The sequence below is a fragment of the Chinchilla lanigera genome, unplaced genomic scaffold (genome assembly GCF_000276665.1).
Source record: "Chinchilla lanigera isolate Chin_1 unplaced genomic scaffold, ChiLan1.0 scaffold00163, whole genome shotgun sequence".
Taxonomy (NCBI): domain Eukaryota; kingdom Metazoa; phylum Chordata; class Mammalia; order Rodentia; family Chinchillidae; genus Chinchilla; species Chinchilla lanigera.
The window spans coordinates 897,076-914,648 of record NW_004955564.1 but is presented as its reverse complement, the minus strand read 5'-3'; the positions used below and the strand labels follow the sequence as shown (position 1 = coordinate 914,648).

Sequence of the window (17,573 nt, the reverse complement as noted above, 5' to 3'; positions counted from 1 at the left end):
CCCAGGGGCTGTTCAGCAGGAGCCTCGGAATGAAAGCCCAGCCATCCCCTTCATAACTTAGCTGAGGCCTGGAAACACCCGAGGAAGCAGCAGTGTGAACTGTGAAGAATCGAGCAGCAAGGTGTCGGTATGTGGCCATCACAAGTCATTCTTGACTGACCGCAAGTTTCCATACCTGCCCCACGGGTTTCCCCATCTGGCCTATGCCCCCGAATTAGCTGTGCGACCTCTTAGACACACGATTCCCCTTTTCTGGTCTTCATCCCCTTTGTGAGATAGAGTCAGTAGAAACGACCTCCTAAAACACACACACAGCCTTAGCACAGGCCCTGCCATCCGTAAGACCCCAGTGAGCACAATTACATAGGATGCAACTAGGAGTCTTTCAACATCTTCTTAATTATAAAGTTACTCTCCTTGAGTTTTATAAACTATTGGGTTTATATGTGCTCTGATAATGTGTTAATACCTACTGAGGGCACACCGTGTGCAACTCATAGTTGTATGTGTTTTATGCACCCAGTCTCCTTCTATAATCCTCAAGACCTCAAAAATCTGGGATTCATTTAACTGAAAGGGGACTTAGTGCTCAGAAGGGTGGAAAGATCCACTCAAGGGTGAAAACCAAGGGCACACACAGTAGGACACAAATGAGACCGAAAGCCAAGGCACTGCCGGGGTGGAAGGGGTGGATGGTACTTGGCACCTGGAGAAAGGAGCACAGGAGTGAGATAACCCTTGTCTGGCTGACAGGGAGGGTGTGCCTGAGCTGGGCTGCAGCCCCTTTCTCTTGGGCTTTCTCAAGGTGATGCCCCTCATGTTTTGGGCTGCTCTAAGCTTCAGGCTCGGGGAATCCAATCATAGCATCGGGGAGTCAGCAGGGCCCTGGAGTGCATGTCTTGGAACAGTCCTGGAATGGATGGACTGCAGCATCTCTACAGGCTGGGCTGTGAGCCAGGGCACTGCAAGATGGTCTTGTCCAGCACCAGCTAAAGCTCTTGGGCTTTTTGATTGAATCTGTTGGTTCCATTGGCTGGCTTCCCTAAATCAAGACTAAACCAGTCCCTTTTATTCCCTCCCTAGATGATGCTCAAAACTGTACCTCCCGGGGCTGGGAATTTAGCTCAGCGGCAAAGCGCCTGCCTGGCAAGCGCAAGGTCGTGAGTTCGGTTCCCGGTACCAGAGAAAAACCAAAAAAGACAAAAAACAAACAAACAAAACTGTACCTCCCCATATTTCTAAGTTTCAAGCTGCTTACTGGGCTGTATTTTGCTCATCTTCTGTAGACCTCCTCCCTATTCTCTCAAATATGCCTTTCCCCTTGGTCCCCTATCTACTCATGGCTCTTCTCATCCCTCTATCCCTGTGGGAGAGAATGCACATGTCATGATCACCTCGTGCCAGTTATTGTGCAGCTGTGTTTACCCAAGCTTGTTCTGGGGCAGGGGGAATCCATGCTCTAACTTGAGAGGAACCTGGAATCCATACAGCCACCCCCACAGACTTCCATGTTTGGTGCATCTGCTGAAACAGTTCCCCAAAATCTTTATTCCCTCACACCTGATACAGCCTGTTGCTGAAATGCCCGTGTGTGTGTGTGTGTGTGTGTGTGTGTGCGCGCGCGCGTGCGCACCCGTGCTTGGGATCAGTGCACTAGGAGGATCACTCAGAGTGCCTTTGTGGGAGGATGCCAGCTGGTCTTCTTGAGTCCAGGCTAAGGAAGAAGAGCTGGTCCTTACCGGAAATCGACAAGCCATTCTGAAACCATCGGAGCTGTGCTTATTTACTGATGTATGCCCTCATTCCCACTTGTTTCTAATGTGATCTCTCCTTTTCACATCTCTTTACATAACTTCTTTATTTATTAAAAAAAAATATGTGAGTGTCTACCGTGGATCATGCACTATTGACAGCAGTGAACAAAACAAAACTCCCTGCTAACTCGGAGCTTCTATTTAAATGGTAAATAGAGACAACAGACATGGCCGTGTCAAGAAATATGTCAAGTACTGAGGGCTCTGGGAGGAAAAGAAAACAAGGCAGTAGGCCTAGAAGATGCCGAGGGATGTTTTTAATAAGGTAGCCAGGGAAGTTCTCTCTGGAGGAGACAAAGATAAGTGTACACTGAAATTTGCAGAGGCACAATGTAATGAGCCATACAGCTATCCATTTGGTAAGATCCTGGTGAATTAAAGGCATTTACCATGCACTATGAAGAATGTGGCTGTGATATTTTGACATAGGAGCCTAATTTGGAGACCAGTGCTGAGGAATAGATTAAATGATAATGGAGAACATTATTTACCAGCCACAGGGTGATGACATTACATTTGAGCCTGCACTGGCTTAATATACACACCAGTGTTCATTACTCTCCTTCAGTTCTCCTTGTAGACTTCTTTGCCAGTCTCTGCATATGGCCCAAGAGGGTCTCCCCCAAATGGCAAACTTGGCTTTCAAGCTCATAAACTTTCAGGATCCTCCATCTCTTCGTGTCCCAAAGAAACGATGTGATCTGACTGGCCAGGCTTTGCTTTTGGATTAGAGCCTCGTCAGTTCAGAAGAGGGCAACCAAGGGATAGTGATAGGCCTGTGCATGTTTCTAGGGGAAATAGTGACAAATAGTATGGAAGGATGTGTATGGACACAGCAGAAGTTGAGGCTAAAGACAAAGGCAGGAAGCAGGCTACAATGAGCCTTGAATGCATTACCAACCTGAGTTTTCCTGACATCAAGGGAACAGGGACTCTGCAAAGATTTTCATCAGTGAATGATCCAGTTGTGAGAGCTAGTGGTTGCTCTAGGGAATGAGGAACCTCAAAGCTGTGTCCACGCCCTTCTAACCATGGTACATGCAAGGTAGAAGAGACTGTCAGGCTTTCAAATGGAAATGACTGAAATTTTATTTATTTTTGATGCTGCGTATGTTTTGGAGCATCAGGCTTACCATTAAAATTTGTCCTGAATTATAAGAACAAGAAGTGTTGAAATTCTCAGTGAGAGGGCAGCCAACATGAATTTCCAGGGAGAACTGGCTCGATTATCCGTGTTGATTACTTCCAAATGGGAACAGCTCCAGGTTCCTAATGCTGATTCCGTTACGCTGCTTTCTCTGAACTGTGCCTCAGATGAGGGCATAAATATTTGCTTTAGCCTTTCTCTGGGACCCATGAAAATCTGAACTGATGGAGGACACAGGAGCAGAGCGATGGCAGGAAGGAAAGGTCCGGCAAGTTAGTGAGAAACTAAGTATGTGTATTTCAGCCGCGTCCAATGGCATGATTAATTTATTATCCTTTTAGATGGCAAAATACACACAGGAACTTCCAAATTATGCCATTACTATGACACAGCCAGGGGGCTGGATAATTTAAAGATGTTCCTGCCATGAATTTGATCTACAGAGGGGAAAAGTGACCCTTCGGATACACATAAATCAGGGCAGACTTGGAAGTCCCTCACCCTGGCTCTGCCACTGACAAAAGCGGGAGATGAATATTTTGGATAGGTCTTAATGAAGCAGTGTGATGCAGGGAGTCCAAACAGAAGCTTCCCATTAGGTCCGGGCCCCACGCCTCATTGGCATTCTTATGGGTGTTCCTGCCCAACGCAAAATACGGCCATATGGAGTTTGGCCAAAGCCCTGGGCTCTGGGTGATTGGGTGTGAATCCCAAGTCATTATCTAAGCTGACTTTGCCAAGGTTTGGGAGATTCAGTTTGCCCCTCTATAATGTGGAGATTAATATCAGTACTGTGTATCAAATGTTTAGCCAAGTATCTGTGTATAGTTAATATTCAAAAAATGGTAAAATCAAGTAACAGTAAAAAAAAATTTTTTCCTTTGAATGATTGCCCTTGTTTGCATACCCGAGCGTGTCCTGTCTCAGATCACTCACTCACCACACCCCTCTTAGGACAGTCAGTGCTTTCCATTTTGCAGGAGGTGAGCACAGGCTCTGAGATAGCCAGCAGCTGCACGGTATTTGTGAGCTCTGACCTGGCATGCAGCCGGCGCGCTGAGTACTACTCAGGACAGGTCAGGCTTTGCTGTGAGGATCAGCAACCCCAGAGTTCTGCTAATCAGAGTAACAAAGATTTAATTAAATTCCATGTCCACTAAGGATTAGGCAGTGGTTTGCTTCTTATTGTCTTTATTCTTCCTTTGGGACCAGGTCAATGAAGTCACCATTTTTTGGAGCATTACTAGTCAGCATGAAAAATGCAAAGAGAATTTAGTTAAGCACACCAAAGTTCTGAAAGCTTTTGCCTTGAGTTAGCCAAAGTGACATGTGTCACTTTCACTCAGCCTTCAGTGGCCAAACCATGTCAGATTGCCACAAACAACTTTAAGTAGCCAGAGAAGTACAGAGCCAGGTGCCTACAAGGAGGAGTCAGAGTCTGTGAGGACAGTGTCCCTGCCTGCTCTCCACCGCCATAGACCTGATTCCTGAATAGAAGAGGCCGCAGAAGTGGACGACGTAGAGTTTTCACAAGAGATGTTGGGGGCCATTAGATTTGTAGTAGAACAACAGGAGACAAAACCCCTGAAGGTACTTGGGAAGGACACAGCAAGCGGGAGAGTAAAAATCACCAAATGCATTAAGAAACCAGAAAATCAGGAAGTGACGGACCCCAGCTGGTCTTTTGGGCAAATGGGATGCATCATTACAGCACTGCGAGACAATGAATGGACCTGGGGTCCACAGAAGCGAAGCACAAGGGCTGAGTGACTCAACGGTGACTTCCTTTCTCAGTGCTACGGTACCACCTGCCCCCACATTGCATGACACAGAGCCCTTAGAGTGACTGGACTGTGGGCGTTAAGGGCTGGGAGTGCTGGAAATAAAACATGTCAATAAATGTATTGAATGGAAGAAAAGATGTGGGTGAGGGAGAAAGTACATTAGTAGACTGTGTTCAACAAGAATAACATCTTCCAAATGTCATGGGAGAGAACCTGACTGTCAGGCTGAGCAAGTGGGAAAAAGGCAGTGGACGCTATTCACAAGCACAGATGAGCTCCCACTGGGAGAGCTGCATTGGTCAGTTATGTATTCAGATATGCGGGGCACAGGACTGGCATGGAAGGGTGGCTGGCTCGAGCTCTGAAAGGCCCAGAGATGTCCTTTGGGCTGACAGCTCTTCTCTTCTCTTCTCTCCTTCCCTGCCTCTGACCCTTCTCAGAAGCACACACAAAGGCTGGCTGCCCATCAGACCTTCCCCGACCACTCACCTCATGCTGATGGTTTATGGTCATCTCAGCACCCAGGTGTGGCTTTGCATACCACCCCACACTGCTCCGCAGGGGATGGTGCCTGTATCCTGCACCCAGTCCCAAGCTCAGCGTGCTGCTCATTCTCAGCAGTACCCAAGTGTGTTGCCTCCTCAGGGAAGCGGGGAGACACACTCATTCACCTGACTAATATCTGAGCAACCGCTCAGTGCCAGCAAGTGCCTAGCTCCACAGGACAGCAGTGGATACAGTCAGACATGGCCTCTGCCTCTGGAGCTTGTGGCCTAATCAGAAAAATGGACACTATGTAATAGCCTAACAGATGTGAACAAGGCACAAAGCTCCAGAAGAAGGTACCGGGGAAATCTCACCATGGGGGACCCATGATTTGTCCCATTTAGAGACACAGGACATTGACTAGACTTGTTTTTACATAAAAGCTGGTATTTTCAGTTCACAAAGGGGCCTGACCTTCTCTGTGCACCTAACATAGCAGGTAAAATACAAAGACAGACTGGGTAAAAATCAGTGGTGCTCAATGTGGAAATCAGTACGGAGATTCCTCAAAAAACTAGAACTAGAGGTTCCATTCAACCAAGCTATTCCCCTTCTTGATAACCTACCAAAAGAGTTTAAAGCATCATAGCACAGTGATACATGCACATCCATGTTTATACCAGCACAAGTTGTAATAGTTAAATCTTGGAACACCTCAGATGCCCAACCCTCATGATGAATGGGTGAAGAAAATGTGTTTTTTAATATACCATGGAGTACTACTCTGTCATAAAGAAGGATAAATTTGAGATCATTTTAGGTAAATGGATGCACTATGCAACCATACTTTTAAGTAAAACAAATCAAACACACACGTTTAAATATCACATTGTTTCTCTTGTGTGAGAAACTGAAAGCATAAATAAGGATGGAAATGGATGGTAGATATTGGGAAGGAGGAGGAAAATGTTCAGATGGGAAGGGGAACAAGAGAGGCAGAAGGGGAAGGGAAGGAAGGAAAAAGGAAAAAATGAGAATAGAAGAAAAAGTAGAAACAAACCTTTTACAAATAAGGAGGGGAAAATGATTGAAGGAAGGGGAGGACAATGGGGAGAAAAAGAAGAATCAAGATATATCATGTACAGGTACAAATTCCCTATGATGAACGTGATCATTATGTATATCAAAAGAGTACTGATAATATTAATTTTGAAAATCTGTAGCACTCAAGTTAAATGAGTTTTCCCCACTTGTTACCGATCTGGCAGTCAACAGGTAAGGAAGAATGGAGAGGGTGTGTGTGGTGCAGTCACTAAGTGTAACTCAAGGCAGAGCTGGAGTATGTGCCCCAGAGACAGAACCCCGGTCTGTTGCTCTCTGGTATAATACACACAGCAGCCCTATGTCTACCCACATGGCAGGGTAACCTTCTCCATGCCCCATTTCCAGAACCTCTCTGTCTCTCTGAAACTCCATACCCATTAACCACAATTCCCCATTCTCAGCCCCTGGTAACTTCTATTTTCCCTTCTGTGTCCATGAATATAGTGGTCCGGGTACCTCACAAAAGTAGAATCACAGAGTATCTGTCCTTCTACCGCTTAGCAGAATGTCATCAATTTCATCTGTACTGTAGCATGTATCAAAATCCCCTTCCTTTTCCAGGCTGAGTGTTATTCTCTTATACACAGGCACTTAATTTTGTTTATTCATCCATCTGTTGATAGACACTTGAGCTGCTCTACTCACTTTGGCTATTCTAAATTACTTTGCAGAATATTCATTTTTCTCTTTGTCTGCCCACAGATCATTTAGTAAAGATGATGACATCGCAGCTGGCCAATAAGAAACTTGTAAAAGGCTTCTAAAAAATAGAAATGTCACGTGCTACATTATTATACAATAAATTTGGAATAACTAAAACCTCTATAACACTTGGAAATTAAGAAATGTTATCCTAAAAATGAATAAATAAAATCCTACATCCCAGAGAAAATAATCAAAAACTTATAAACTGTCAGAAAAAGATGCCAGAAAGTAAAACAATGAATTCTGAATCTTTTTTTTATTTTAAAGAGAATTTTTAAAGAACAAAAAAGAACAACAGCAAAATTCCGACATGAATGCTGAATGTTACAGAACTCAACCTTATCTAGGCTTAAGCATAATCTCCAATGTCTTTGTCATAAAGTAAAAAGGGAAACAGAGGTGTGAGGCACCGATGCGGAGTCAGGACTTACCTCACTGTGCAGCTGGAGGTAGATCTCCCCACCCCTGGCTCTGTCCTCTCTTTACCCCAAGCAGCTTCCATGGGAGGCCAGAAAGGCTTTGCACGCAGCCCACCACAGCTAGTGTGAGAACCCGGTTGCGGGGTGGCCACCTGACTGCAGTCCTACGTGGACAGACTGGGCCGTGGCTCAGTGCTCCTCCACCGGGACGCTGGGCTCCTGGCACAGGGCTGCCTTTATTTCCCTGTGTTAATGTGTGAGCTGAAGGCTGAGAGTGGCTGAGCAGCGTGAGGGTGAGAGAAGCGCATGGATACAGCAGCTGCCCAGACTGTGCATGGCTGAGGGTCTCCAAGTTCAAAGGCAGCTAAGGGCTAACCTACAGCTGAGAGGTGATTAACCTGTACAGACCAACTTCGAGAACCAACCCAGTGCTAAACACAAATAACTAGGTGAAGGCAAGGAGTGGGTCCTTCTCTACTGAACTTGGAATACAAAACATTCTAAACCAACATGTTCATCGAACTCCAATAATTTCCTAACCTACTTAAAAGTTCTTTGTACTGTATTAATAACGCAGGCTTCTCATAAAACTGGAAATATCGTAAGGGTTAAAAAAAATCATCCCTTCCCTTCAAGCTCCTATTTGCACATGATTTATTCACTTTGGAGGGGGGTGTCTGATTATTTTCTAGTTTAACTCAAAAAGAAGGCCCCTCTGAAAGGGTCCCTTTGGAAATTATAAAAATGGGAGTGTCCTAAATCTCTTTCTGACTCCTACCATCACCAAGTCCAGGGAAGCTTAACTTTGAGGACTTGTGAATGAGAATTGAAGAAGTACTGATGCTGCACATGTAAAGTGACTGCATTTTCAGAAAAAGAGATTAGTACAACAGCCATTATTTTTCTTTTTAATTGGCGAGTTTATGAAGCATTTTATGATCATATAAAAACATGCAAATAAAATTTCACTTCTTCACTTATAGTGTTAATCAAGTGTCTTCTCTGTTCCAAGCCTAGGAAATGTGAAAGAGAATACGAGATACATTTGAAAAGGAATAAGAAATAAATGTGAAAGAGACTAAGAAATAAGTAGCCAGAAGGACAACAGTTGCCACCGCCCACCAAGCAGCAATCTCCCTCTGTGCTTTGGTAGATCCTCAGTAAGGAGGGCGGGGCCACGGAGCAGGGCAGGAGAAGGGGCCAGGGGAGTTATGGCGGTGGGGCAATGCCCAGCACAGAGTCCAGGAAGATGAGGAGGGGTCCCCAGCCCAACAGGATGTGGACTCAGAGTCCGTCTGATGAAGTGGGTGGAGCTCTGGGGCCTACGGCTCGTGATTGGAGAAGCAGGTGGAGACCCATCAGGGAGGGCCTCTGCTTGTATCCTGATGACAATGGGGGCCAGAGGAAGTTTCAGTCCGGGTATAGCTCTGGTCAGGCTTGGGTTTGTGTTTTAGAATGACCACTCTTGCTGCAAAAAAGAGATGGGCAAAGACAAAAACCAGAAACATGGGAGCCAATTATAAGACATTTATAACATTGTTATTTGTGAACAGGGCTGCGGTTTATTGGCTACCTAATGCGTGCCACCCACTGTGCTAGACCTTGAGAACACACAGACAAACAGCTCTAGTGGAGACCTGGGTCAAGGAGCTGACGATGGGGGCAGCCGAGCTCTCACAGCAACAGTGACCCAAGGTCAGGGCTACGTAGCTTTGACATACCACATCCATTTTCCATAGACAAAATAAAGGTAAATGATGTTAGTAAAAGTCTGAGCCTGCCAGGAAGCACCCCAGTGTGCAATTAAGGCCACATTCGTTAAAGGCAGTGGGGGGTCTTGTGTTGGATTTTAGGTCAGAGGAGGACAGTAGTAAAAAGACTGGTACGGTTTGAATACATCAATCTGCAGCGTTGTTAATAGTGATGGCCCGGTGCTACTTTTTCACCTCCTGGTTTGTTCTATGATTACCTAAGATATTAACTAGGAGAAACTGGATGAAAGTGTGTGGGAGCTCTGAGCTCTCCTGCAACATTTCTGTAAACCTAAAACTTTCCTCTCCAAAAGTTTATATGTGCACACATGCACACATGTGGGCCCACGCACAGTCAATAGAAAAACACACAAAGTAAATTATAGCTAATGGTCATATTTATGCAAAATTACTCAACACTGCCACATAGTCTTTGAATTCATATGTATGTTTGTGATTCGTAACATAATTCCTTCAAAACACATGCAACTTGATCCCACTGGTTACTGGCAGCGGAGGACAGAGATGAAGGCAGGAGTTGGCAGGGGAACCAAAGGGGACATTGGCTTTGTTCTCATTGTATCACATGTGGAAGAAGTGTGCCCTGCAGCAGGAGCACACTGGGACCTGCTCTGGTCCCTTTGCCCGGATGTTTGGAACTCCTGTGTGCTATTTACCTGCCCTCCCGGGGAGTTGGCTACTGGGGTCTACTTTCTTTGTCCAAATTAGCTGCTTTTCCCATTCCAAGTCAGAGGACAGGAAAAATCCCACTGTGAATAGAAGTGTTGAATTACAAAGGATAATAGGAAAGCCCAGCTAATTGTGAAGCCTGCTATGTGGATAATGGGTATGAACAGCTGCTGCGGGAGGCAGGGCTGTCCTAGCCAGAAGAGTGCACTGATTTCTTTCTTTCTTTTTTTTTTTAATTTTAAAGAGAAAAGAACAAAAACAAAATAATAAAACCAAAGACCAAAACAAAAACAAAACAACACAAAAACTATAAGAACGATACAGAATTTCAAAACAAGATGATAGGAAGTCAACAATGGTTGTTGTATTACTTATTGTTATCCTCAAAGTAGTTGCTCAGATTATCAGATATAGGTATGCAAGATAGATCAAACAATTAAACATTAACTGTTCTTTTCAATAAACCAGTAGAAATTACTAGTACAATTATCTTAGCTATCTTGTGTGTGTGTGTGTGTGTGTGTGTGTGTGTGTTTCCCTTCTTTCTTTCTTTTCTCCTTTCCCTCATCCCAGTTGTTCTTTCCTATTGAGCAGTTTCTTTCCCCTTCACAATATCTATTGTACCTTTCAGTTTTATTTACTCTTTCGGGTTCTTACACTAGGGAGACAGTATGGCATTTACACAAGCAGGTCTTCTTTATTTCATCTCTTTTTTGTTTGTTTGTTTGTTTTTGTTTTTTCTCTGGTACCGGGAACCGAACTCACAACTTTGCGCTTGCCAGGCAGGCACTTTTGCCTTTGAGCTAAATCCCCAGCCCTATTTCATTTATGAGTATGATCTCTAGTTGCATCCATTTACCTATAAAAACCTTGAGTTTATCTTTATTTAATACTCCATTATATCAAAAGAAGCTTTTGTCTTCAAAAGAAATCACCAATAAAACGAAAAGACAACCCATAGAATGGGAAAACATTTTAGCTAATTGTCCCTCAGAGAAAGGACTTATATCTAGAACATATAAACAACTGAAAAAACTCAAACACCCCCAAATTCAAAGACCCAATCCAAAAATGGGCATCTGAAATGAATACACACTTCTCAGATGAAGAAATACAAATGGCAAAGAAATACATGAAAAAATGTTCAACATCATTGGTCATTCAAGAGATGCAAATTAAGACAACACTGAGATTCCATCTCACTCCAGAAAAAATGGCTACCATTAAGAAATCAACCAAAACAAGTGCTGGAGGGGTTATGGGAAAAAAAGGAACACTTGTTCACTGTTGGTGGCAATGTAGACTGGTGCAACCACTTTGGAAATCAGCCTGGGGATTCCTCAGAAAATTAGGTTTAGAGGTTCCAGCCATTCCCTTTCTGGATATTTTCACAGAAAAATTAAAAACATCACACCACAGCAATACATGAGCACCCATGTTTATAGCAGCACAATTTGTCATAGCAAAATCTTGGAAACAACCCAAATGCCCATTGGCTGAGGAGTGGATAAGAAAAATGTGGTGTTTTTATACAATGGAGTGCACTGATTTCTTATATCAGATTGCATTCTTCAGCAGCAGCAGCAACAGCAGTAGCCAGGAGCACAAGGACGCCTGGTGCAGTGTGTGGGTGTGGTGGGGGTAGCACCTGGCCGATCCTGGAAGCTGACAAGGCACAGTGAAGGTTGTCTGGAAGCTTGATTTGTGTAATTGTGACAATGCAAGGAGGATGATTTATAGCCATTGTACACCTTGAATCACCGCTGCTCTGTGAAGCTAGAGTGTGTGTGGCTTGCTGGGAAATTCCCAGGGACCAAGAAGCCAGAAAGGCAGCGGATGAGCCAGGACTCTGAGCTTCCTCTTGCATCTGCGATGAACTGAGACTCCTGCTTGACCCTGAAGAAGGGCTCCAACTCCCCAGCCTTCCCAGCTTCGTCCAACCACGCCCCCGGCACCTTGGACACATGCAGAGAAGTTGGTCCATTCTCTTAGAGAAACAGCAATACTTTGGCCTTACTGAGCTCCTAGATGACAGGTTTTTAAAAGGCATTCCTGTGTTATGCTTAAAATAGGTCTAAAAATAAGGTAGCAAACAGACCCAGCAGACCCTGAGTAGAAGGCTCCACACAGCTCAGTAAAAATCAGCTTCCATGAGATTGTGCGTGCAGGAGCTGTGTGAGGTGGACTGCAGTAGAGAACAAGGCCCCACTCGCCCTGTCCAGGGGTCCCTGAGGCTCAGTTTCCTGGGAACACCAAACCAGCCCCTGAGAGTTCCTTTCAAATGCACAGAACTCTGAGGAGCAGCAGCCAGGTTCAACAGATGTTTAAAATGCTGGGCCTTTAAAAGCACAGAAATATATATAATATATATATGAGAGAGAGAGAGAGAGAGTGAACAGCATTCAAGCAGAGCCTTCAGCGTGCTGCACACTCCTTCCCCAGGGAATAAGCACTTTGGACCCAGCAGCAAGTGCTAATTAAGCAGGATTCTCTCTCCTAGACTGAGGGCTTTTGTAAGGTCAAGTGGCTGGAGCTCTCAAAAGAGAAGGAAGAAACGACCCAAACCTCAACCTGGCAGCCACAAGAAAAGTCGCCTCCAGACAGTTTCCAAGACTAGAAGTCAGCTCTAGGGACTGGACAGCAGAGAGAGCAATGGAAGCGGGGGATGATGCCCCAAGAGGCCCTGTCTGCTCTGTTTTTTCTAGAAGGCTGTGGGTGCTGTGTTCCCCACCCTTTGGGAGCAGGGAAGGGTTAGGAAAGAGAAGGAAGAGCGCAGAGGGACTCTCCTGGCCAGCCCTCACCAGCTGGCCTGTGTGTGGCAGGCAGGCAGGGCTGTGTGGCCCTTCCTGGAAAGGCAGGGTCTCCTCAGCTTCCTCAGGACACTGAGTTCATGTCCGTAGACTGTCTCCCAGGTCACAGGACCTGTCTCTGCTGTGCTTAGGAAGGAGGGAAGGAGCTTGTACCCACATGGGGGAAGTGGTGAGGATGGAGAGGGGCAGCAACCAGAAGCACAGCAGGGACAGAGCAGAGCCCGTGCCCAGCTGACCCTGTGCACCTAGCCAGTCCACTTCCAGGGAAGTCTCTTCCCAAATTAGAGTTGTCTGTGAGTTCTGTGTTTGAAAAGGAAATATATTCCTTTAGGAAATGATCTCTTTTTCTGTTATGGCTGAGATGCTTTTGATCCCTGAAGGTGTCTCCCTGAGCCGTGAACAGCAGTGTACTTTGGTACTATAATCATTAGCTGTATTATTGAGCCCCTTCTGTATCCTTTATCTATGCCATGTCTTTAATGCCTCAAACACCCCTAAGAAATAAGTAGTGTTATCCCATTTTACAGCTGAGGAAATAGAGATCCAGACAAAGGACACATTCAAGGTCACTTGGGTGGCCATGAGCAGGGTATGGACAGTGACACCCGCCTGTGTGCACGGTAGTGTTCTTCACTAAATGGACATTGTGTCTCTCCCTGCTGTACGCTGGACATTCTGCCGGGCACTTGTATGTACTGGTGCGCCCAGCACACCGGCTTCTGACTTCCCGGAGCTCCCAAGCAGGGAGAAGTGAGTCAGGAGAAGAACATCAGATGGATTAAGTCAAGTAGTGATTAAAATTTCTTTTCATTAGAAGGTATCTCCTGCCTTATTTTTAACGATCCTATTTTCCATAAATCTTAAAAATGTAAACGGAGATAATTGGTGTTTAATTAAAACCTCCAATGGAGTTCAATAAAGAACATTTTGAATCAGAGGACATAAAAATGTATTGTCACATGGAACCCTTTCTTACTTGGCCTCAAAGGGTCCTGCCAGACCAAGGAGTAAGTTCGGGCTGACTCAGGCACGACTGCCACCTGTGCCGGGCCTGAGCATGGCAGGCCCAGCAGCTGCAGAAGCAGCCTCTGAAGGCTGTGATTTTACACCCTCAGAGCATGGTCAACCATGCACGATAGGCGCCTGTGCCTTTGTAAGGTAGCTATTGCTGGTTCTGTGCCAGCGTTCCTTTGTATATCTTGAATATCTAATGTGTTTATGACCTTTAAACTGTTTTGTTATAATTCAATCAACATTCGCAGGTACTGGTAGTGTGATATTAAATATGCATAAAACACATCAGTATAAACTCTAGAACCAACATATGCAAATAATAGCTCTTTCTTTAACTGCACAGATTTAATTGCCATAAAAAGACCCCCATAATTTGGTTCCTAATTTCCGTTCAATCACCTTTGAGTCCTGTTTCTGGAATTTCCTAGGCTCCCTCTCCCCTGTTGCTGCCTCTGTCCTTGCTGTTCCTTCTGCCTGGAACTACCCTCCTCCACCTTAACCTTCTGAATTTATTCATTAAATGTAAAATCAAGGTCAACCAGCTGAGGATAATTTCCTTAAAGTCAGAAATGACAGAGTCCCATACTAGCATCTGGAGAAATGGAAGACACGGTTCTGAATCCCACTGCCACCTGTTCAACAGCTGTGACCACAGCCCACTTGATTACTGTCTGTGCCTCTGTGGTTGCATCCATTAAACAGGTATAATCTCACCTCCACCCCCACCTATAGCTGCAAAGACTTTGCTATGAGGGCATTAAGCAATGGTGCCATTTGAGGCTATTGCTGCTTTAGGCAAACCTTGGTTCATCAGGCGCCTTTGGGCTGGCTTCTGAGATTAGTGCGTGGTTCACCAAGGGACATACGTGATATGCTATCTTTGTGTCTTCAAGACAACCTTAAATGTCATTCTGTCTCTCTGACCAGGTAGTCGACAGTGACAGACCTGAAGGGTCCAAGTTCCGGCTCACTGGAAGGGGAGTGGATCAGGAGCCTAAGGGAATCTTCAGAATCAACGAGAACACGGGTGTTGTCTCTGTGACACAGACCTTGGACAGGGAAACAATTGCTGTTTATCAAGTGAGTACCCCTCGCCTGCCTGCTCTGTGTGCACAGATGTGGCTTTCAATCAGTGTTTTCTTCTTGCTGAGTTTGTTATTTCTGTGCCTCATTAAACTCAAGAGTGTGTGGCTTTAGAGTATCCCATGGGAGCTGGAGTGAGTTGAACCCTGTTGGAGTAACAGTGAGGGCTCCTGTGTCATCCACAGAGGCCCAGGCCTGTGTCAGTCTCTGAGGACCAAGACCTCCGTGCTTTTCAGAGGCAAGCTGAACCCTTAGGTCAACTTTTCTTCCCAGAGACCAGCTTGATGATCAAGAGCAATAGGAGCCATAACCCTTAGGTGTGACAGTTACCCTCGCAGAAATCTACCCTAAGGAAATAGAGATAATTCAGCACGATTTTGGTACAATAATGCTCTCACAGGGTTTGGTCCTACGAATGGAAAAAGCTGCTAAGCATTCCTCAGTGAGGAAGTGGTTAAGGCCCAGCACCTTCCCAAGGCCGTTTTCCATATCGTCTAAAAGACTTTCAACCGAATGTTAGTTACATGAAAAGATTCAAGATATCAGATGGAAACAGAACAGAAAACACACATAGTGTCTTCATTATCGAGTCCTTACACGTATCGTAATGAGCAGACATTTAAGAAACATGATAAAAGGAAACTCAAAGTACTGATAGTAGGGTGTGGGTGTTACGCTGGGTTTCTTCCTGTGGTATTCTTACCTGCTCAGCTGGCTCTCTGTGAGCTTCTGGGGGGAGAAGGTGCTATGAGGGAAGGGTGGGCACACAGTGCTGGGTGCACATGAGTGAGTTCACACTGGCACAAGGTGCCGCCCCGCAGTGTCTCCTCTCACAGCCTTGCTGGGGGCTTTGCTGAGCACCTCCGGGGACATCACCTGTCAGTGAGCACGGAGAGCTGAGTGTCCTCCGCACAGACCCAGGGGAGAGTCTATAGTGTGGAAACCGAATGCTGACACCCCCAAAGTTGCCAGCTTCAGTGGCCCTGACAGCAGCCCGAGATGACTCAGCCGCTCTTGGCTTCCAGCTGCCGTGGGGGTAACCGGCAGCTGGCCGTGTGTAGAGCCCTCGTCTTTTCCTGTGTCTGTCGGGGGAATGTCCCTGGCGATGGATATTGTGTGTAAAACACATTCGCAACTAAGAAAGGCACAATAAAGTGCATCATTTCACAGCACAGTGATTAAGAATTTTGAAGTTAAAAAAATGCCATCCAGGTCTCCCCACTGCTACTTCCTGGGCTGCTTGATCTTGGACAACTCACCTACCTTCTCTGATCTTATAATTTTTGCTCATAAAAATACAGATTTTATTAGCATCTCTAGGGATAATAAAAGATGAAATGAAATTATTTTTCCAGACATTTGGATCAATGCCCAGCGCTTATCAGGTATGCAATAAATCAGAGCTGCTTTTGTTAATCCTTTTCTTGAACATTTTTAAAGTTTTTAGTTAAGTCCCACAAGTTTCTAACCCCAGTTTCCTGACTCCAATCTGAGAAGGGAGACACCCGCTGTAGACATGACTTTTCCTTCCGGTGGATGTTAAATGAACACCATCGCCTTTGCCGCCCTCCATGAAGCTCTGTAGAGAGATTTCTCAGAAAGTCTGCAGCTCAGGGAGCCGCCGGGGAACGAAGGAGACACAGGAAAAAGAATGAGGGAGAGGAGGTGTTTGGGAAGCCAAGGAACAAAGAACCGGTGTGAGGCAGAGAAAGCAAAAATTGTCCGTGGCCAACTGAGACGTGGTGCCAGAGGGAGGAAAGGGGCCTTTGGGGGCCACTGAGCTGCTGTAACAAAGGGCAAGAGATTGGGTGCATCCGTGGCTGCACGGTCCCCTCTGATGTCTGTGGAATCCAGAAGTGCTTCCCCCCCAAAAAGTCAACCTTCCATTTCGCAGAAAGACTCCAGGCGGCCTATGCCAGCCTCTGTCTCAGAGTGAATGTTCTCCTTACGTGGCAGTGACCTCGCCCTCCAGGGGCAGTGGGAAGTCCCACTGTGCTGAGGTAAGAGATGTTGGGGGACAGTCAGGGCAGCAAGGAAAGGAACCTCGGCAGCCACCATCAGGGACTGAGGAGCGGGCAGCCTGCGCTCCGGCAGGCTTCTTGGTTTTGAGTTGCCGAGGATACCAGTGGGGGCTTGGTGAGGAGAATTCCTCAAGCGCATCAGCTCCTTCCCTCTGGCTCCACGAGGCCAAGGCACAGCCGTCAGATCTGACTGTGCGGGGCTTTTGCTGCATTCAGGAGATGGCCGAGAGGACCGTGAGGTCGGACCCAGCCCATGTCTGCTCAGCAGGAGCCGCTCTGTGCGCAGGGCTGAGTCCACGAGAGAAGGCGGGCTCCTCTCCTGTTCTTTCCTTCTTTTACTTCTCTTTTTTGCAGTGCTGGCAACGGAAGCCAGGCTTTCCTTCAGTGGAGGCCAGTACTCCACCCTAAGCCCCTGCCCAAACCCTGCTCTCTCTAATGTTCACAAAGGCCCATGTGCTGGGGTGGAGTGAAAACCCCACTAATCTTTAAGTAAATTTATTTTCAGTGCTATTACCTGACAATTGTGATTGAGGATGAAAGCTCTGGAAAAGAAAAATCATGCATCCAAATTTCAGCACCACGGCTTCCTGAGCTGAGTGATCTTGGAAAAACCCATTCACCCTCTCTAATCTTGTGATTCTTGTCCAGAACATGAGCCTAGCACTACTAGCACCTCGGAGGATTACACAAGAAGAAATGACTAGTATTCCCTAACTGGTATTTGCGGGTTAGCTAGTAAAAGAGA

At 45.9% G+C, this 17,573-nt stretch overlaps 1 protein-coding gene across 2 annotated transcripts in view; it reads left to right on the top strand.

Annotated features, from left to right (window-relative positions):
• The window catches only part of Cdh13 (cadherin 13), a 1,142,761-nt gene that overhangs the window by 635,232 nt on the left and 489,956 nt on the right, over positions 1–17,573 (top strand). For both annotated transcript variants that reach the window (XM_005413239.1, XM_013509197.1), the window contains one exon: positions 14,652–14,804. In XM_005413239.1, the coding sequence (XP_005413296.1) occupies positions 14,652–14,804 (153 nt within the window). The remainder of the gene's footprint in view (positions 1–14,651; positions 14,805–17,573) is intronic.